The sequence below is a fragment of the Prinia subflava genome, chromosome 1, assembly GCF_021018805.1.
Source record: "Prinia subflava isolate CZ2003 ecotype Zambia chromosome 1, Cam_Psub_1.2, whole genome shotgun sequence".
Lineage (NCBI taxonomy): Eukaryota > Metazoa > Chordata > Aves > Passeriformes > Cisticolidae > Prinia > Prinia subflava.
The window spans coordinates 118435412-118451343 of NC_086247.1; the positions used below are offsets into that span (position 1 = coordinate 118435412).

At 40.6% G+C, this 15932-nt stretch overlaps 1 protein-coding gene across 1 annotated transcript; it reads left to right on the plus strand.

Moving 5' to 3' along the window:
* The first annotated feature begins 2462 nt into the window (after window positions 1-2462).
* DAZL (deleted in azoospermia like) lies at window positions 2463-15639 on the plus strand. The gene is made up of 12 exons (XM_063391099.1): window positions 2463-2565; window positions 2635-2673; window positions 4885-5015; window positions 5330-5421; window positions 6794-6845; window positions 10186-10252; window positions 10573-10706; window positions 11976-12056; window positions 12821-12877; window positions 13911-14012; window positions 14749-14847; window positions 15586-15639. The coding sequence occupies exons 1-12, from the start codon at window positions 2463-2465 to the stop codon at window positions 15637-15639; spliced, it is 1011 nt and encodes a 336-aa protein (XP_063247169.1).
* The last annotated feature ends 293 nt before the right edge of the window (window positions 15640-15932 follow it).

Sequence of the window (15932 nt, forward strand, 5' to 3'; positions counted from 1 at the left end):
TTGTTGCCACCCTTAAGATCAAATATGAATCCATTATATTAAAGTAAATACTATGTATTTGTCCTGGTTTAGTGCAAATTTGGGAGGAAACTTCCAAAGGAGTCCCTCTAGAAAGCAGATTCAAGCGGCCCTTTCCCCAACTGATTCAGGAAAAGATTTCCTTGCAGAAAAGTGGAAAAAACCCCTGTTTAATTAACAGGTAAAGTATTCACAAGCATAAAAATTGAGTAATATTAAACAATAAAACCTCTCACTGTTGTGAAGAGGTGTCAAATTCAGAAAGTCCTTGTTGTGGGGTGTAGCTCGGCGCAGTCTCTCATCAGCCCCTCCTGATGGAAAATGCCACATCCCGGGCCCGGGTGGGCCACAGTTGTGAACTCCCGGAGTTTTTGGGGTTTCAGTCCAGAGCAGGGCCGATCAGTTCCAAGAAAAAAAAAGCCACAGTCTGGGGAACTTGCCTGCCTCAGCTAGCTAAAAACCCCTGACTAAAAGCACCAGAGAGCTCTCTCCCGCTGCCCGTGCTGCAGACAACACAATCCGTGAGAAGGAATGCGGGGCAGCGAGTGCAGTGCTGCAAACAAACCGCGCGCTCCTTTCCTCCCTTCGCCCTCGGAACCAGTCTTAAAGGTGCACAACTTAACATCCAGCATAAACATTGTGGATACAAGCATCACAAAGTCACCCTATGACAGTATTATTTTCCCCTCATTGTTGGGGCTCATTTTCAAAGTCTCAGCCACTTCAAATAAACATAGAGAAGATCTGATAAAGCTTTGCAGAGTATGCCTTTCATTTAAGTAAGTGGGCAATAGCTGCATGAAAGCCCAGGCATATGCTTACCTTTAGATAATACAGCAACCCCAACAGAATTAATAAAATGTCTTCTATAGATAACATAAATGAATATATTGTGACCAGGGCTTTGTTATTGCTATTACCTAAACCAGCTCTGGGTCCCATGTAAATCCAGTTCAGCAGTCTACTTTGGATTATTAATATAACATCTGGAAAAGGTAAACACTTGGTAAACTGATAAAAAAATTCTAATCATTAGAAGATGTAAAATTTGAAAGGAAAACCCACCTTACATGTTAAAGACACTCCATCAGTTTTGCTTTCTACTTTCATTTTTCATCTTTAAAAAGGATCATTTATATGTCTTTGCTATTAAAAAAGATAATAATAAAAATCAAACATCTTACTAACCTAGCTCAGTCAGAGGTTGGGTTAATTTTGGTGAGATGTTCATAAGGCTTCCCTCTCCCTGCAACTTTCTAAAATCAGTATCTGTTCTAAACATTTGATACCAGTGGCAAACAGCTACTTAAAAAACTGATTTCCAAATTCCATCTTACTACTGTAGAACTAGGAGGGCCTCCAGAGAGGTTTCCTTGTAGAAGGACCTTGGGCCACCAGTGATTGGACAGCACAGGTGGTCACAGGATGGAGACAGATTACTCTAGCACAGCAATATAGCATTGGTTTGTGATAATATTGATAAGAAAGCTACAGCTTTTTCTTCAAAGTGAATGAAAGCATCTTCAACAACACACCATTCTCAAAACTTGCACAAGCTCTTGTCAAAATGGCAGGAGCTGCTGCTGCTATCACATGCACTCAACAGCAACTTCCTGCGCAACAAGGTCACAAATTATAATCGCAACCTAATTCCAGCTTCTCCCTCACCTAAAAAAAAAAAAAAAAAAAAAAAAAAAAAAAAAAAAAAAAAAAAAAAGGCGCCACACTATTCTCTTCTAAAACACGGAGACCAAGGGAGAGGAGCCGTGCGGCGCTTCGTGGGGGTGGCGACTATGAGTGTGAAGGAAGGTGTGGCCTCTTCCGTCCCATCCCCCAATGGGGCTATTTAAGGAGAACGGGACTACCTTGGACTGGCTATTATCGACGTCGGGAACTTAAGGGTCCAAGAAAGTCGACTGTCTGCACTTAGTTTTCTCAAAAAAGTTCATACTGCTTTTGTTTTAAACCCCTTAGTTTTTAAGTGTGTGAGCGCAGCCTAAGCTCCAGTCAGTGATGGTGAGTGACCGCGAAAGGTGAGCCATGCTGGGGCGGTGGGAATTGGGATGATGGGGAGCATTTGAACGTCGCGCTGCCGGGCGGGCTTCTGCTGGGTGATGTAGTGCCTTGGTGGGAGCCCCAGCGGGCAGCGGAGCGGAGCGCGGGGCTTTGGGTTCTTGGGTGGGAAACGGTAATGCCCACAGCCGGAGTCCTGTCGGAACGCGGTGAGGGAGCTAAATCCCTGAGGACTTGTAGCATGTTAATTGTGTTGAAAGTTTCAAACCTTGCGAGGTGAGCGGTTAAGGTCAATGAGGGATTGAATTGAAAAGGCGGGGGCTTGTGCAGGGGAACGTGGGTGTCGTAGCCGTCGGCGTTATGGTCTGGGGAAGGCTTGGCGACGAAAGCCGCTTCACACCCACGAGCGGCCATTTTGTGACGGCGCTAACATGGCGCTGCCCCGCAGGGCCGGGTGGGCGCCCCTCCCGCCCGTGGCGGTGTACCCGCTGCGCGTAGGGTTCGGCAGGAGCCCTTGTCGCGGGTTTGCGAACAGTATCCATTGTCCTGAGCGCTAAACCTTCCTGCCCACGCCCCGTCGGCGCTGGGCACCCGAGGTGTGAGGGCGTAAGATGGCGGCCGTTGGCGGCGGCACCACGAGCGGCGCCTCGCTCGCCCGAGGTTCCGTGGCCCGGCGTCCCCCGGCGTGCTGCGGGCGCCGTACGGGCAGCCGGAGGTGCGGGCTCCTCGGCTCCCACCAACATGCTGCTTGCTGTTTGTTCTTTCTGTTTGAGAAATGGGATTTGCGACTGTAGCATTGACGCTTCAAACACTATACGAGTAAGGTGGTGAGGTTTGGGGTGGGGGGGGGGGGGGGAGGCGGCTTTTTTTTTTTTTTTTTTTAATACAGGAGAGGTTACGCCTCCTAAGTGCCTAGCGTGCCGTGCTGGGCTGAGAGCTCCGCTTAGTGGCCAGCGGGAAGGCTGCGGCGCCAGCCGTGTTCTTCCCTCAGGCACCGGCGCTGTCATGGAGACTGCGCTCGGAGTCCGCGCAGCGGGGCGTGGGTCACGGGATTTAAATATCTAAAAAAAAAAACAAAAAACAAAAACCAAACAAAAAAACAAACCAAAAAACAACAACAACAACAAAAAAAACCAAACACAAAAAACCCCCAAAATCCCCCCCCCCCAAAAAAACCCCTCCAATCACAAAAAAACAAAAATATCTTATTTTAAATAAAGAACGTGCTGAAGCTGAGAAATTGCGGGCTTGTGTCGCGAAAAAAAGTGACGGTTTTCCTCTCTTGGATGAGCATAAAAATGAGTGATGTTTGTAACACACTTGGGTGGGTGGATATTTCCTCCACCTGGCCCGACGATCATCCTTTTTTACCTTTTCTTTTGCCACAAGTCTATAGCTAGCCTCCCGACTACCGTACGGAGGGCTTTATTATTTAAAGTGAATTTAAACTTCGTGCTTGCAGGAGTATTAGGCAGCAAACACGACTTAATCTTTTGACAGGAAAAGAAAAACAAAACCAAACCCTGTTAATTCTGATAAACTGGACAACAGAATAAACCCTAATATTCGTGACCTATGGAAATTTGATTTTAAAGCTACCTCGTAAGATAAGACTAATTAGACTTCTTTTGAGTAATTTTAAAGAGGCAAGTCACTTCAGCTGATGCTGTAATTCCAGTTTAGCCAATTCAACGCTTGCAGGATTTCCCACTTAAAAACTTTTAAGCGATTTAGGCTTTTGACGCTGATTCAGCAGCAGTGTGAGGTCTTTGCACATAGTGTATGTAGAGTAGTCATGTATGCAGTGCTGTGTTGGTAAAATTAATTTGGTTTAGATAAGACAGTAATTTTTTTTTAGTTGGTGAAGGATTTCCGTCACAGTACTGAAGACTTGAAAAGACTTTGCTTTTTTCTTCTTTTTAAAAATTTATTTTCTTCTTTTATTTTTCTAGGAGACTTAACACTGTGCGTTTTTCATCTCCTTTTCAAGTTCTAGGAAATACATGTATTAAATAAATCTCATTTTTGATGTTGCCCAGCTTGCCAGAATGCCTAAGCGGTCTGTTTAATCTTTCTTTCAGGTACTAATGTGTGAGAGCGTTAAATAAGTTAATTTTCTTTGAAAATTCTCCATCATTATTAGTGAGACAGTAACGCTGCGCTTCCAAGGCATTCAAGGCCTTGTGTGACGGGTGTACCACAGTATCTGTATGGTTACCAGCTGCCTTGTGCTGGTTCGGGCACTTGCTGGGTGCCTCTGCTGAGAGCTGTTTCTTGTTTTAGGCTGCCAGAGAACTTGCACAACCAAGTGAATAGCACTTCTAGCTTGGTTTGCTGAAACACGCAGAAAGAAAGAAGTAGAAGCAACAGTTAGGTCAGCTTCAGGGTGCTGGGGAGTTGCCACCTCAGATTTCAGTTCAAATGCCCTTTAGCTGGGTTTGCAGCCAAACAAAAGCTAGAATACTAGGTAGGTGAAAAACTGCACTTTATGTTACTCTTCCTGCCAGATTTTGTAGAGCCAGTATAATTTGTATTGACAAGTGTTAGAGCTTCTTGTGCAAGAGGAGGTGCAGCAGAAGAGATTAGGGCAAATCCTGGTAGTAGCAACATTGGACACAAAGCTTGATACAGTCTGGCAGGGCTACTTAAAGTAGTCTAGGCTAGGTCTAAATTAAAATTTTTAAAACATCTTTGATTAATTACTTTAGTTTTTTTCCCCCAATGAAAGGTCTATTTGTGCTATTGCAATTTCTTGTCCCCTGCTATATGTGTGGGAAGCTGCAGGCATTCTGGTGTCTTAAAGAGTAATCTAGTTGACTGAAATAAGTTTTTCTGTTTAAATTTTTTAGGCAGCACATGTGGAGACCCAGTGTTCAAGCACCACGGAGGGCAACGCCTATTCAGCAACAGTCAGTCAGGGCTACGTTTTACCAGAAGGAAAAATCATGCCAAACACCGTCTTCGTTGGTGGAATCGACATAAGGGTATATATACACTTGTAATTGTTTAAAATAGATATAGGGTACATCAGTGGAAAATGGAATTTTGCTCCTGTTTTTTTGTGTGGATTTCTTTACTTGTTTGTGGTGGGCTTCCTGTTTTGTTTTTTCTTTGTGTACATTTGCCAGTCTTGAAGGTATTGAAATGTCATGGGAGAATTTTGGAACGTCTCTTCGAAAACTAACCTTTAGTTCTTATGGTAGTGGGAATTAGGTTTAAAAAACGGTACTGTCTACTTTAAATCAGTTCTAAGCAGTTGAATGTGTTTAAAGATGTTTAAGACCTTGTTTTCTTTTAGATGAACGAAGCAGAAATTCGGAGTGTCTTTGAACAATATGGTACTGTGAAGGAGGTGAAGGTCATCACGGACAGAACTGGTGTTTCGAAGGGGTGGGTAGAATATGAGTAGTTGTTTTAAGTTGCTGCTTCTGTGGGACAGCATTCTGTAATAGGTGATATAAGCAGATACTTAGCAATACACTTGACCTGCTTAAGCCTTAATACCAGCTGCAGCTTTCTGTTGTGGTGTGTTAACACTGTGAAACCAGTAAATCTACACTGCCTCCAACTAAGTCTGTATAATCTTAAAAAGAATAGCATGGATTTTCTGACTTCAGTCTCTCTGTTCAAGGAAAAAAAAGCTCACTGTCACTTAACCATTGGAAACAAAGCCTAACTCCTGTGATGCTTACACGGCCAATTCTTTTGTAGGACTCTTCTGCTGGCTAGAGGAGTTAAAAATCAGGGGGCAGTTCAGGATGATTAAGAAAATTAAGGTGATTTATTCAGGGCAGTAGGTCTGCCCTCTCCTGACACTTGGGAGTAAGTTCTAGAGTAAAACAGCCCAAACTTGTTTGGGTGAAGAGTGGAACTAAATATGTGAAGACTGTTGAAACAAGGGAAATGCCCTTTGAATATATAGGAAGGTTCTGGACTACTGTGGTGAAATGCTTCTATAAGATGAAGGACTTTACCATGTTGAGTTCTGGGGAAGCCATCCCAGTTTTGAGATTCTCCCTTCTTATGAGAAGGAAGACTATATCATCTTGAGGAGCCTTCCAGCCCAGTGTTTCTTAGATTCTATGCTTAGATCCTAGAATGTCACATCTTTTTCTTCAGCATGTGTAGCAATGGAATTTAGAATAGAATTCATTTTCTCATATCCCTTGGTAGTCCTCTAAGTGAACCCTGCTGTGCAGTTAGCCGGTGTATGTTACAAGTATTGATAATGATTTGACTCACTCCATTAATAGGACACAACTGTTACTATAATGCTCTGAAATGATCCTAATTATCCTATCAGATAAACTAGGGAGGCAGTGAAATAAATTTTAAAAAAATCTTCCAAGAATTGCTTCTCTCATTAGTGTTACTGTTCCTATATGCTTGCATTCATTCAGACCTCTATAATAAATACAATTTTAAAGATAAGTCAGATCTTACTTAATTTTTGTTTAAATTCCCGAGTTCCAGATACCAACTGCAGTACTGATTTTGAGTAGCTGAAATGGAAAAATAGCCCTTATTTCTATTTCATGTTATTCTAAAATCTGGCATTTAGTTTCTTTTATCTGGCCCCATAATAGATACTGCTAGTTAGCAGTAAATAGATTTTTAGGCTGAATCGTAAACTAATGTCCTAGTTGATAATTTTGATGTGCAATATAGTGTAGCTGGCATGTTGTTAACTGGTCATGTTCAAAAGAATTTGGCTAACAATCAAATGAAACTGATTACTGAATAATCTGTTCTTCCTTTTTAGGTATGGATTTGTGTCTTTCCTGGACAATGTAGATGTCCAGAAGATAGTTGAGGTAAGCTCTTTGTCCAAATTACTTGAAGAAGCTGATGTATGAAGGCTAAAGACAAATTTGCAAAAGCCAAATTATGTACCCTGTAGATTAGGACACAGAAAGTCTAGGCCTGCCCAAAAAGTAAGCTTTCTAAAATGTGTGCTGGTGGTAAAATCTTTGTGTATTTGCTGAAGTAAGAAGCAAAATTAGTTTTCAGCTAGTAAGTTTTTAGTCTGGTGTGGTTGAACATCTCATGTAATTTTGTTTCTTGATAGCTTTCATTTATTTACGTGCTTGAAAGCCTTGAGTGTTTGGCTACTTGCTTTTTGTAGTGGATGATTGTCATAGAACTCTTGTGCTTATGGCAGAAGCATAGACATTTAGTTATTGGGATGTTTTGGTTTAAGATAATTAAGTGGTGCACTCTAAAATGGGTCATCTCTCCTTTAGGTTAACCAATCCCTTTCCACCAATAAGGAGAAACAAATATGGATAGATATAAGTGAAACAATAACAGTTTACTAATAAAGAAGGAATAGTGTAACAGTAATAGTGAGTAGTTACAAAGTTGCTGAAATTGCCTGGGCTTCCCGGCAACAAAGACAAACTTGAAATGGTGGAGTGACACCTCCCCCAAAATGGCGGCCGCTGCACCTGACTGACTGTGTGGTTCCAAAGACAAGGGGAAAGTGGTGACAGCCCTCCCCCTTCTCATCTCTTCATGGATGAATGCAGCTGGCACTCTCCAGAAGCGGGTTGTCAAGGGCTAGAACTCACAGAAGGATTTGCCTTCCTTGGCAGCAGCAGCCAGGCAAGGCCAGGCAGCTGGGCTGGTGCAGCTCTGCCTTCACTTCTGCAGGGCTGCTCCGTGGTGGCTGCAGTCACAGAATTTGCATTGAGCCACTCCAAGATGCAAGAGAGAAACCGGGGGGGGGGGGGGGGGGGGGCGTGGTGGAAAACCCAAAAGCAGAACCTCTGCCTTGAGCAAAGACCATGAGGGAAGGGAGAGCGCTCTGTTTGCTTCAGCCTTTGAAAGGCTGGGGCACGCCCTGCTCTGTCCCGTGGTTCTGTTTCCTAGCTCCAGGGTCTTACGAGAAGTGTAACAATTTCAGGCACACTGAGATGAAATACAATAACATTTTGTGTTACCTAGGGCATAGGAGTAACAGTATCATGGAAGGCAGTATTAGTTTTTCCCTTAGGTCTCATTGGTTGAAATAAGTTTCTCTAGCAGTATTTGTGCATTTGGATGCTACCTAGAGTGCAAGTATTTTTAAGCCTCCTAGATTGTGCTGCAGCCGTTCCCATGTCATCATATAGTTTTTCTTTAGCTAACACAGGAGATGAAGGGGGGGGAACTGTTACAGCCCTTCCTTGGGAGTTTAGTATCAGAGAAGTTTTAAATATCAGTGCTTATAACCAAATCAGTTAATTCATTCTGATAGACTTGAGCAGGTCACAAACCACTGACAAAGCTTTTATTTTCCCTCTTTCTCTCCACACTGAACACAATAACTGTGAAAATAACATGTATTGAAATACTTGCCTCTTTGAAGTCTTTGCTTCAGAAAACTCCTGTGTCTCTGGAGGATGAACAATCTATCCTTTCCTTCTGAAGCTCTTAGAGGGGGAAGTAGATCAGAAAGACAAAACCAGATGGATGTGCCAGGCACAAATGTAGTGTTCTGTGATGTGCAGATGTGTTTACTGGCCAGCCAGCTCCATAAGTGGGAAGAGAACATGTTTGAATAAAGTGGAGAGTAGTGAAACCCCAGCAGGAGATCCTTGATTCTCACCAGAAGATTTTAAAAGCTTGCTTTTACTTAATGTTATGATGACAAAAATATGCAGTGACTGCTGTACTGAGCAGTAGACTTTATCTGAGAACACCTTTTTCTTTTTACTATGGATTTATTATGCTACATCAGTGTGGAATGCTTGCTCTGAGGTAACAATTTCAATGGAGATCTCTTGAGTAGCACTCACATTTGAGCCATGTACGTTGCTGGTTTTCTGTGTGTGCTTCTTCAAAGCTGAAGCCTGCAGTGTTCCTCTATTGATACAGTACTCACTGATGTGAGTTTGTATACCAGAGGTCTTGGAAGACCCAGAGGCATATGGTGGATTTTCAGTGCACACTTTCCAAGTCTGCAGACAGTAAAAATTTCTGCCATGTCAGGAAGAAGCAGCATGTTCAAATAGACATAATCTTACAAAACCTGTTGGCTTTTGGAGGGGGTGGAAGAAAGGAAGAAATTACCATGGGTGTTGTAGAGGTCAAATTGTTAGCAAAGGTTACTGCACTAAATCATGTCAGACCTTATCTACACTGAATGGTCACAGTGTTTTCTGTAAATAAACACAATAGAGCCTCTCTGTTGTTAAAATTACTTTTTTTTTCCTGTGTTCATCTGCCTGTTCAACGAGGCTTTGTGGCCTTGTTCAGCCTGACTGTTTTTCTTCGGCTTTAGGTCTGTAACTGCACTCTGGTCCATCATGAATCTGTTTGCAGTTCAGAACAGAAAGTTGTCTTCTGTTTAGAAGGGGGAGGCCTGCCTCCCAGGAGTTCACATTGTTGAAGTGGAAAAGGTAGTTGCATGGTTTTGGGCACAGTATGATTCCAGAATTAATTCAATGCCCAGAATCAACCAACTAAGACACCTTCCCCTGGAAAAAAAATAAAAAACATCCACCTGTCAAACTAGTCAGGTTGTTGCACCATTTTTCACCCCCTTATATCACTTGAATCATCTTTTCATACTGATAAAAATCAGAATGAGCAAGGTTTTTGTTATATTTTTGCTTATTTTTACAGACAACAATAAAGTTGCTGTTGTCTTTTCTAAGCACTTTAGCAGAAATAGGAGAAAACCACATATTTTCTTCTGAAGCAGGCACTTCTGTAGAGTTGCGTGTGATAGAGAATCTAGTCTGCATCCAGTACCGACTTTAATGCTTGGTACTAAAATAGGGCTAAAGCAAAAATCTCTCACTAGAAACCTGAGACTGTGGTCACTCCATTAATACTCTCACGGAGACAAGAATCTTTAAACCTGTGTGTAGAAAACCGCGGGGCTGACAGTCACTGATACATAGTTGCAAAGTCAAGTAGTGCATGTTGCTGTTAGGGCAAGTGATACATTATTTTGAACGGTCGGTGAGTAGGCAGGTAGCTGAGTTGAAGGTGCTGCAGGAAATCTGCGGTAAAAGGCATATGGTGTTGAGAGAGGAGACTGGAGGCTGTTGAGTCTTTATGAGAGTTGATGTACTGTGGTGTAGAAGCAGAATCCAGTCTCTTGAAAATCCCACAAACCTCTCACCTTGCTGATTCCCACCTTACAAAGAATAACCTGTCTTTCAGTCACAAATCAACTTCCATGGTAAAAAGCTGAAACTGGGTCCAGCAATCAGAAAACAACAAAACCTAAGTAAGTAAATTTAAATAAATTTGTTAATATTGCAGGTATTATAAGAAACAGGATTTTTTCCTAATTATACATCATCCTTGCAAATACCTTTAATCTGATGCAGTGTGTATATTTCAGTTAAACCTTGGTTCTGACTTCCATGCACTCACTTGTATTATGTTGTTTTAAAAAGAGTGAGGTTGATAGCACAATACAGTATAGTTAATATTTAAATTTGAGTCAAAACCCTTAGGGGATTTTTTTCAGCTTGAATTTAGATTCCTAATAAAATACATGTAGTAATATCTTAAAACTATTTTTTTTATCTGTTTCAAAACAAGATTCCTGTGTGCAGCCCAGACAATTAGTTCTTGGTCCTCCTCCACCACAGTTCCAGAGCGTGTGGGGTAATCAGAGTATGGAGACATACGTGCAGCCTCCAGCTGTCATGAACCCAGTAACTCATTATGTTCAGGTAGGACTGCTCCTGACACTGATTTTGAACCATAATTTAGTATTTTTTGAAGGTGCAAGCATGTACAACTATTGGAGTATGTATTGAGATTCCAGTCTGATCTTGCCTGCCTGTTTTCATATTCCCTTCCCCAGTAAGAAGCACCCAACTTCAAAGGAGTGCCAGCAACCTTGAAAAATTGATCCAGTGATGTTAAACAAGAGGGAGATACCATTTAAGAATGAGAACTGTTGAAAGTGGAGGGAAGATTGAATTATTATTGCCTGTCACAGATGCAGTTCACAAATGAAATTTATCTGGATATATTTAGTGTGTTGCTGTCCTGCTTCACAGTAAACTGCAAGATTTAAAATGTATTTTTGTTAACTAAGAGTGGGATCAGAAGTTACCTCAGGTACTTTTCTCCTAGCCAAACATATCCTTGGTTTTAAACGGCTGTTGTGTTACAAGCACACTGTGTTACAGCATCTGCTGTTAACAGCCGTGCCCAGCACAGTATTGCCTGCAGGACCTCACTGTACTGGTACTTGAGATGAGCATTCCTACTGAGGTGTGGGTGCAGTGCTTCTGGCCTGGATAAGAGTTCTGTGCTGTCAGTGAACCACATGAGGCTCTCTTTCTGCATTAGTCTCTATGATGGGGCAGTACTGACTACAAATTGATCCTGGTTTGTATGTCTTAAGCAAAGAAAAAGAAATACTTTCTTGCAAGGCAGAGAGCTTGGTAATAGTATTCTTGCTGATTCTCTTTAGTTAATTAATTCTCTTCAATGTTAGAATGTGCCTTTATTCTCTGAATAATCTTGAGAAGGTTCCAGGTAAACACTGTCAGAGTATTTACAGGAAAGAAATACTAGGAAAATGGTCTTAATTGGGGTAGTTAGCTTCCTTTGCTTCCTAGAAACTGATCCTTCAGACTGTACTCCATTATTTCATAGTAGTCAGTCTGCTTCAGATCGACTTGTCAAGGTTTATGGCATTACTTGCACTCCTGAAATTACTTGAAAGATCAGTTACAAGCAGATACAGGATTTTTAGATATATAAGACACTTGGAATCTCACTTGGTAGACATTATTAGTGCCTGAAGTTCTGAAGCAAGCCCCATGGGAAATCTAAGGGTTGCTTTTAAATAGAGAGTCTAGTCTGCACAGGAATTGAAATAACAGCATAACTTCTAAAAATGTGCTCCTGGCTAATACCTCTACAAATATCGTACTTGTATCTTGCTTCAAACTTGCATTTTTTAAAAAAAACCCCTTTATTTGCAGCCCTATGCGTACAGTTCATCTCCAGCTGTAGTGCTAAAGCAGCAAGTTCCCATAGGCTATCAACCGGCTTACAACTATCAGGTATGTAAAGTTTCAGTAGAAGCAGGAAAGCTGTTGGATACCTGACAAAACTGAAATGAAGTTTTCACTGGAGTCTGATCTTTCTGTGCTTCCCATTCCTTGAAAGATATTTTCCTTCAGTTCTTCACAGCTAGCAAAGCAAAATCAAGATAGTGATGAAAACTGTTAGGTAACTTAGCATACTCTTTTTATAGTTTCATTATTGTTTTTTCTTTAATATACAGTGATAAAACTACTTTCAAATTAGAAAAAAGTACATGAGTTACTAGTATATGTGGGAAGGGAGCTTTGCATTTGTACATGCTGTAGTGTGGGGTGTTAGGTACTCGGAATCAGAATCTTATCAGATGATCCAACAATTGATGTATATGGGGGGGATGTGCTCTTGCACTGCAAAACATCAGAGAAGGTGTTTAGCTGACAGTGGAGTTGGAACTCACAAGTGAAGTGTGTGGCTAAGTCCTGTTACTGATGCTAAATTAGGAGTCACTAGAAGCAGCTAGAGGCTTGAGGTTTGTTTTTAATGTAGGTACTTTGGTTTCCCTTGTTTTACTAATATTTAGAATTTTTTTAAACTTGTAGTGAAAAGGAGATAGTTGAATAAAATAAGGTATCTTGGTCCATGTAAGACTATGTATTTAAATAAATGTTTTGTGAAAAATCCAGCTATGGAATGCTATAAACAGTGGCTCCTACAGAGCAGTTACTTGTCTGTGTTGGAAATGAATAAATAAAAGGTGGTTCTTGTCCAATTTTTGTTTAAGGCTCAACCACAGTGGCTTGCAGGGGAGCAAAGAAGTTATGTAGTACCTCCATCTTCGGTAAGCCTACAAAGTTAGACTTACGAAACCATCTTCTTATATAGCACATTGTTTTACAGCTTGATATTTTTTTTAAAAAAGGCTGTTTGTTGTCTGTGTAATCCAGCCTACAAAAATCTATAATTGCTGATGAGAGTGTGTAGTTGTTCAGAATTTCTACTGATGTGATGCTTTTTTGAGTTACCTGGCAGAACAGATCTGCCTGGATTTTGACATTATTTCTACATATTCTAGTCACAGAACTCTGGAATTTCAACCAAAATGGAATTGGTTTTTCAGGAAAAGGTGAAAGAAAAATAAGTTGACCCGATGTAGAATCTCTTTTAAATTTTGAAAGTCTCCATGCAAAAGTTCTTTGCAGATACTGATTTTGGCTCCTTTCAACAGGTTTTAAAAATTCTCAGGCTGCTACAAACTGTAGATGTTCCTGCTGGCCTCTAAAAAAATTCCTTGCTTTTTGTGACTTCATGCAAGTAACCTTTCACATGAAAGAGGAAAAAATACTCTCTATTTGTTTAACAACGCTGGAATTTAAACTTCCCCCCCAGGCATTTTTGTGTTCTTTATGTGTATTTACTGACTGCAGTTTTGTTTAAGTGTTTAAAAGCTGTAGTATATAATTTTATTCTGAATGGTGTTCTTTCATTGAAATATTGTCTTGAAATAGTTTTTTAATACCATCCATGAATGTGCTACAGCCATAGTGTATCACTTTACAGTCGATGGTAGCAGGTGAAACTGTTTTTAGAGTGGGGGTGTGCATGTGGGTTTCAGTGTTAAATGTTACAAGCTTGGTTATAGGAGCAGACAACTGCTCTGGAACTAGCTCAGTTAAGCAACTCGCAAGTATCATTCTTAACTGTCCTAACAAGCCTGATCATGACACAGTGTTTTTCCTACTCATGAAACTTATCAAAACTGAGAAGATAAAGTTGGCAGTTTATGGATAGATGAGGATCATCTATCTGTGGATCGTAACTATGCATGTTTTCCCAGTGTTACTGAAACATTGTAATACTTAAAAATCCTACAGATGTATGCTTCAGTAAACTATCATGGTGCTGAGGATCAAGGATTTATACAGATGGAATGTGCTGTTCAAGAGCCCATGCAGTTGTCTAACAGCCCACCAAAGGTAAGTGCTTTCTCAAAACTTTACCATTCTTTATCATAAATGCCATTCCCAGAAGTCTGCACGTGAGGGTTGTGTAGCTTTGTTAAGGGCCTTGGACAGATATCCTAGAAATCAAAGTTATAGTTGCTCCTTTCAGTTAAGTCCCATGTATCTGAGTTCTGTCTATAACTTCAGAAGTCTCATGTTTCCTTGAAAATTTTTTGTGCTTGTTTGCAATGCTGAGGGCTGGATAAAGTCTGTGTTCTACTTGATTAAGTCTACTGACAAGACTGCCTAATATGTGGAAATTCTAGGGAATATTACAGGTACTGAAAAAGTAGATTCAATAGCACTGCCTGCTATGCTATCTTAGGTAGATTTATTTTAAGCTTCAAATGTGTGAGCTGGTAACTTTCTTTTCTCACTGTTTAGTAGAAGGTTGCTCCAGTTTAGCAAACAGTTGGCTCTGAATTCAGTTTCCTAAAGGAGAAATTTCATTTCTCAGTTGTCAGCCTAATCCACAAGAGAACTGGCATGTCACTGATTAGAATTGTTAGCTGTAACATCTGAAGTGGGATAATGAGTGACTAATATTAAAAGATATGGGGGGGAGAAAACAAATTATAAATACCTCAGGGAACAGAAGGCAGTTGAGGAATCCTGATTGCAAAGTAAACCCTGTGACACACTGGCATTGCTAGCTAGTAATGCTCTAACTAAGAAAATAAATATTGATGCACCTATAACTGTATTTCAGAAGTCTGTGGACAGAGGCATGCAAACAGTATTATCCTGTCTGTCTAATCCTGAGAACCAGCTGACAAATGACTTTGTATCACAAGACAACAATGTAAAGGTATGTAGTGAGAACAAAATTGCATCCCTGAAACGTACCTTACCTTCAATGTGTTCACCTACAGGATACCACAAAGATGAAGGGATTCATATCTGTGAATGCCACTTGAATGTTTTCTTCGTTGTACATACCCTGAGATATATGAATTTTGCTCTCAGTTGTTAAATGGTGGAAAGAAGTGCTGAAATTGGATTATTTCGATTAAAAAAGTGGGTTTAATCAGGACAGCATAAAAATTGCTGAACAGTCAACTAATAATTAGAGCATAAGTCTGGCTGGTCATTTCTCAGTGGCATGGCTGAAAGCAGTAGATAACTCCTTAGTTTGGACAGAGGATGTTAAACCTTGGTAAGTATGTACAGTGAAGTAGCTACTGTGGATGGTGGCTAGTTATGCTTTGTCTCTGCTTTAACCAATAAAGCGTAGTCCAGGTTGGTAGCTGGTTGTTATTTTTTTGCCATATGTGTTCAGTCTTTGGAGATTTACAATTTCTGATTACATTCCAAGTCATGTAATTTCAGGTTGTTAATTTCTAAGACCTTGCTTCCTTTTTGTAAAAGGACAGATGTATGAACTAAATAAGTATACTCTGAAACGGGAATGCAGAAGCCGTTTTCTCAGTTTTGGAGAAGGGTGAATAGAGTACAGGGTGTCTGGAGACAGTCTTCATGAAACTTTGGTTGCTTTATTCTGATTAATTGAATTTTGTTTCTTGTCCTCTCTTCTACCCCATCCCAGGAGAATAAGACTTACCACTTGAGAAAAGGAAGGACAGTACACAAAAGCACTTGATCAACAAAGACATCGAAGGATCTAAATTAATTAACTAAAAAGTACCGCAGCTGAATTTAGTAATACAGAGTGTAATATTTCTTAAAGTTGTTTAAAGTTACGTTCGTGGTCATGTTCTAGCTGTTTTGGTACTGTTGTTGTTGCTTGAGTGATTTGAAGTTTGAAGTTGTAAGAGTTGACAAATTTCAGTGTTGCTGTTCGTGTACTTCCCTTGATAACTGTCTGGAATGTTAGTTTACATGTTTGCTGTTATGTGGATTTTTCTCTGAGCTTTAAGGTACAGTTTGCATATT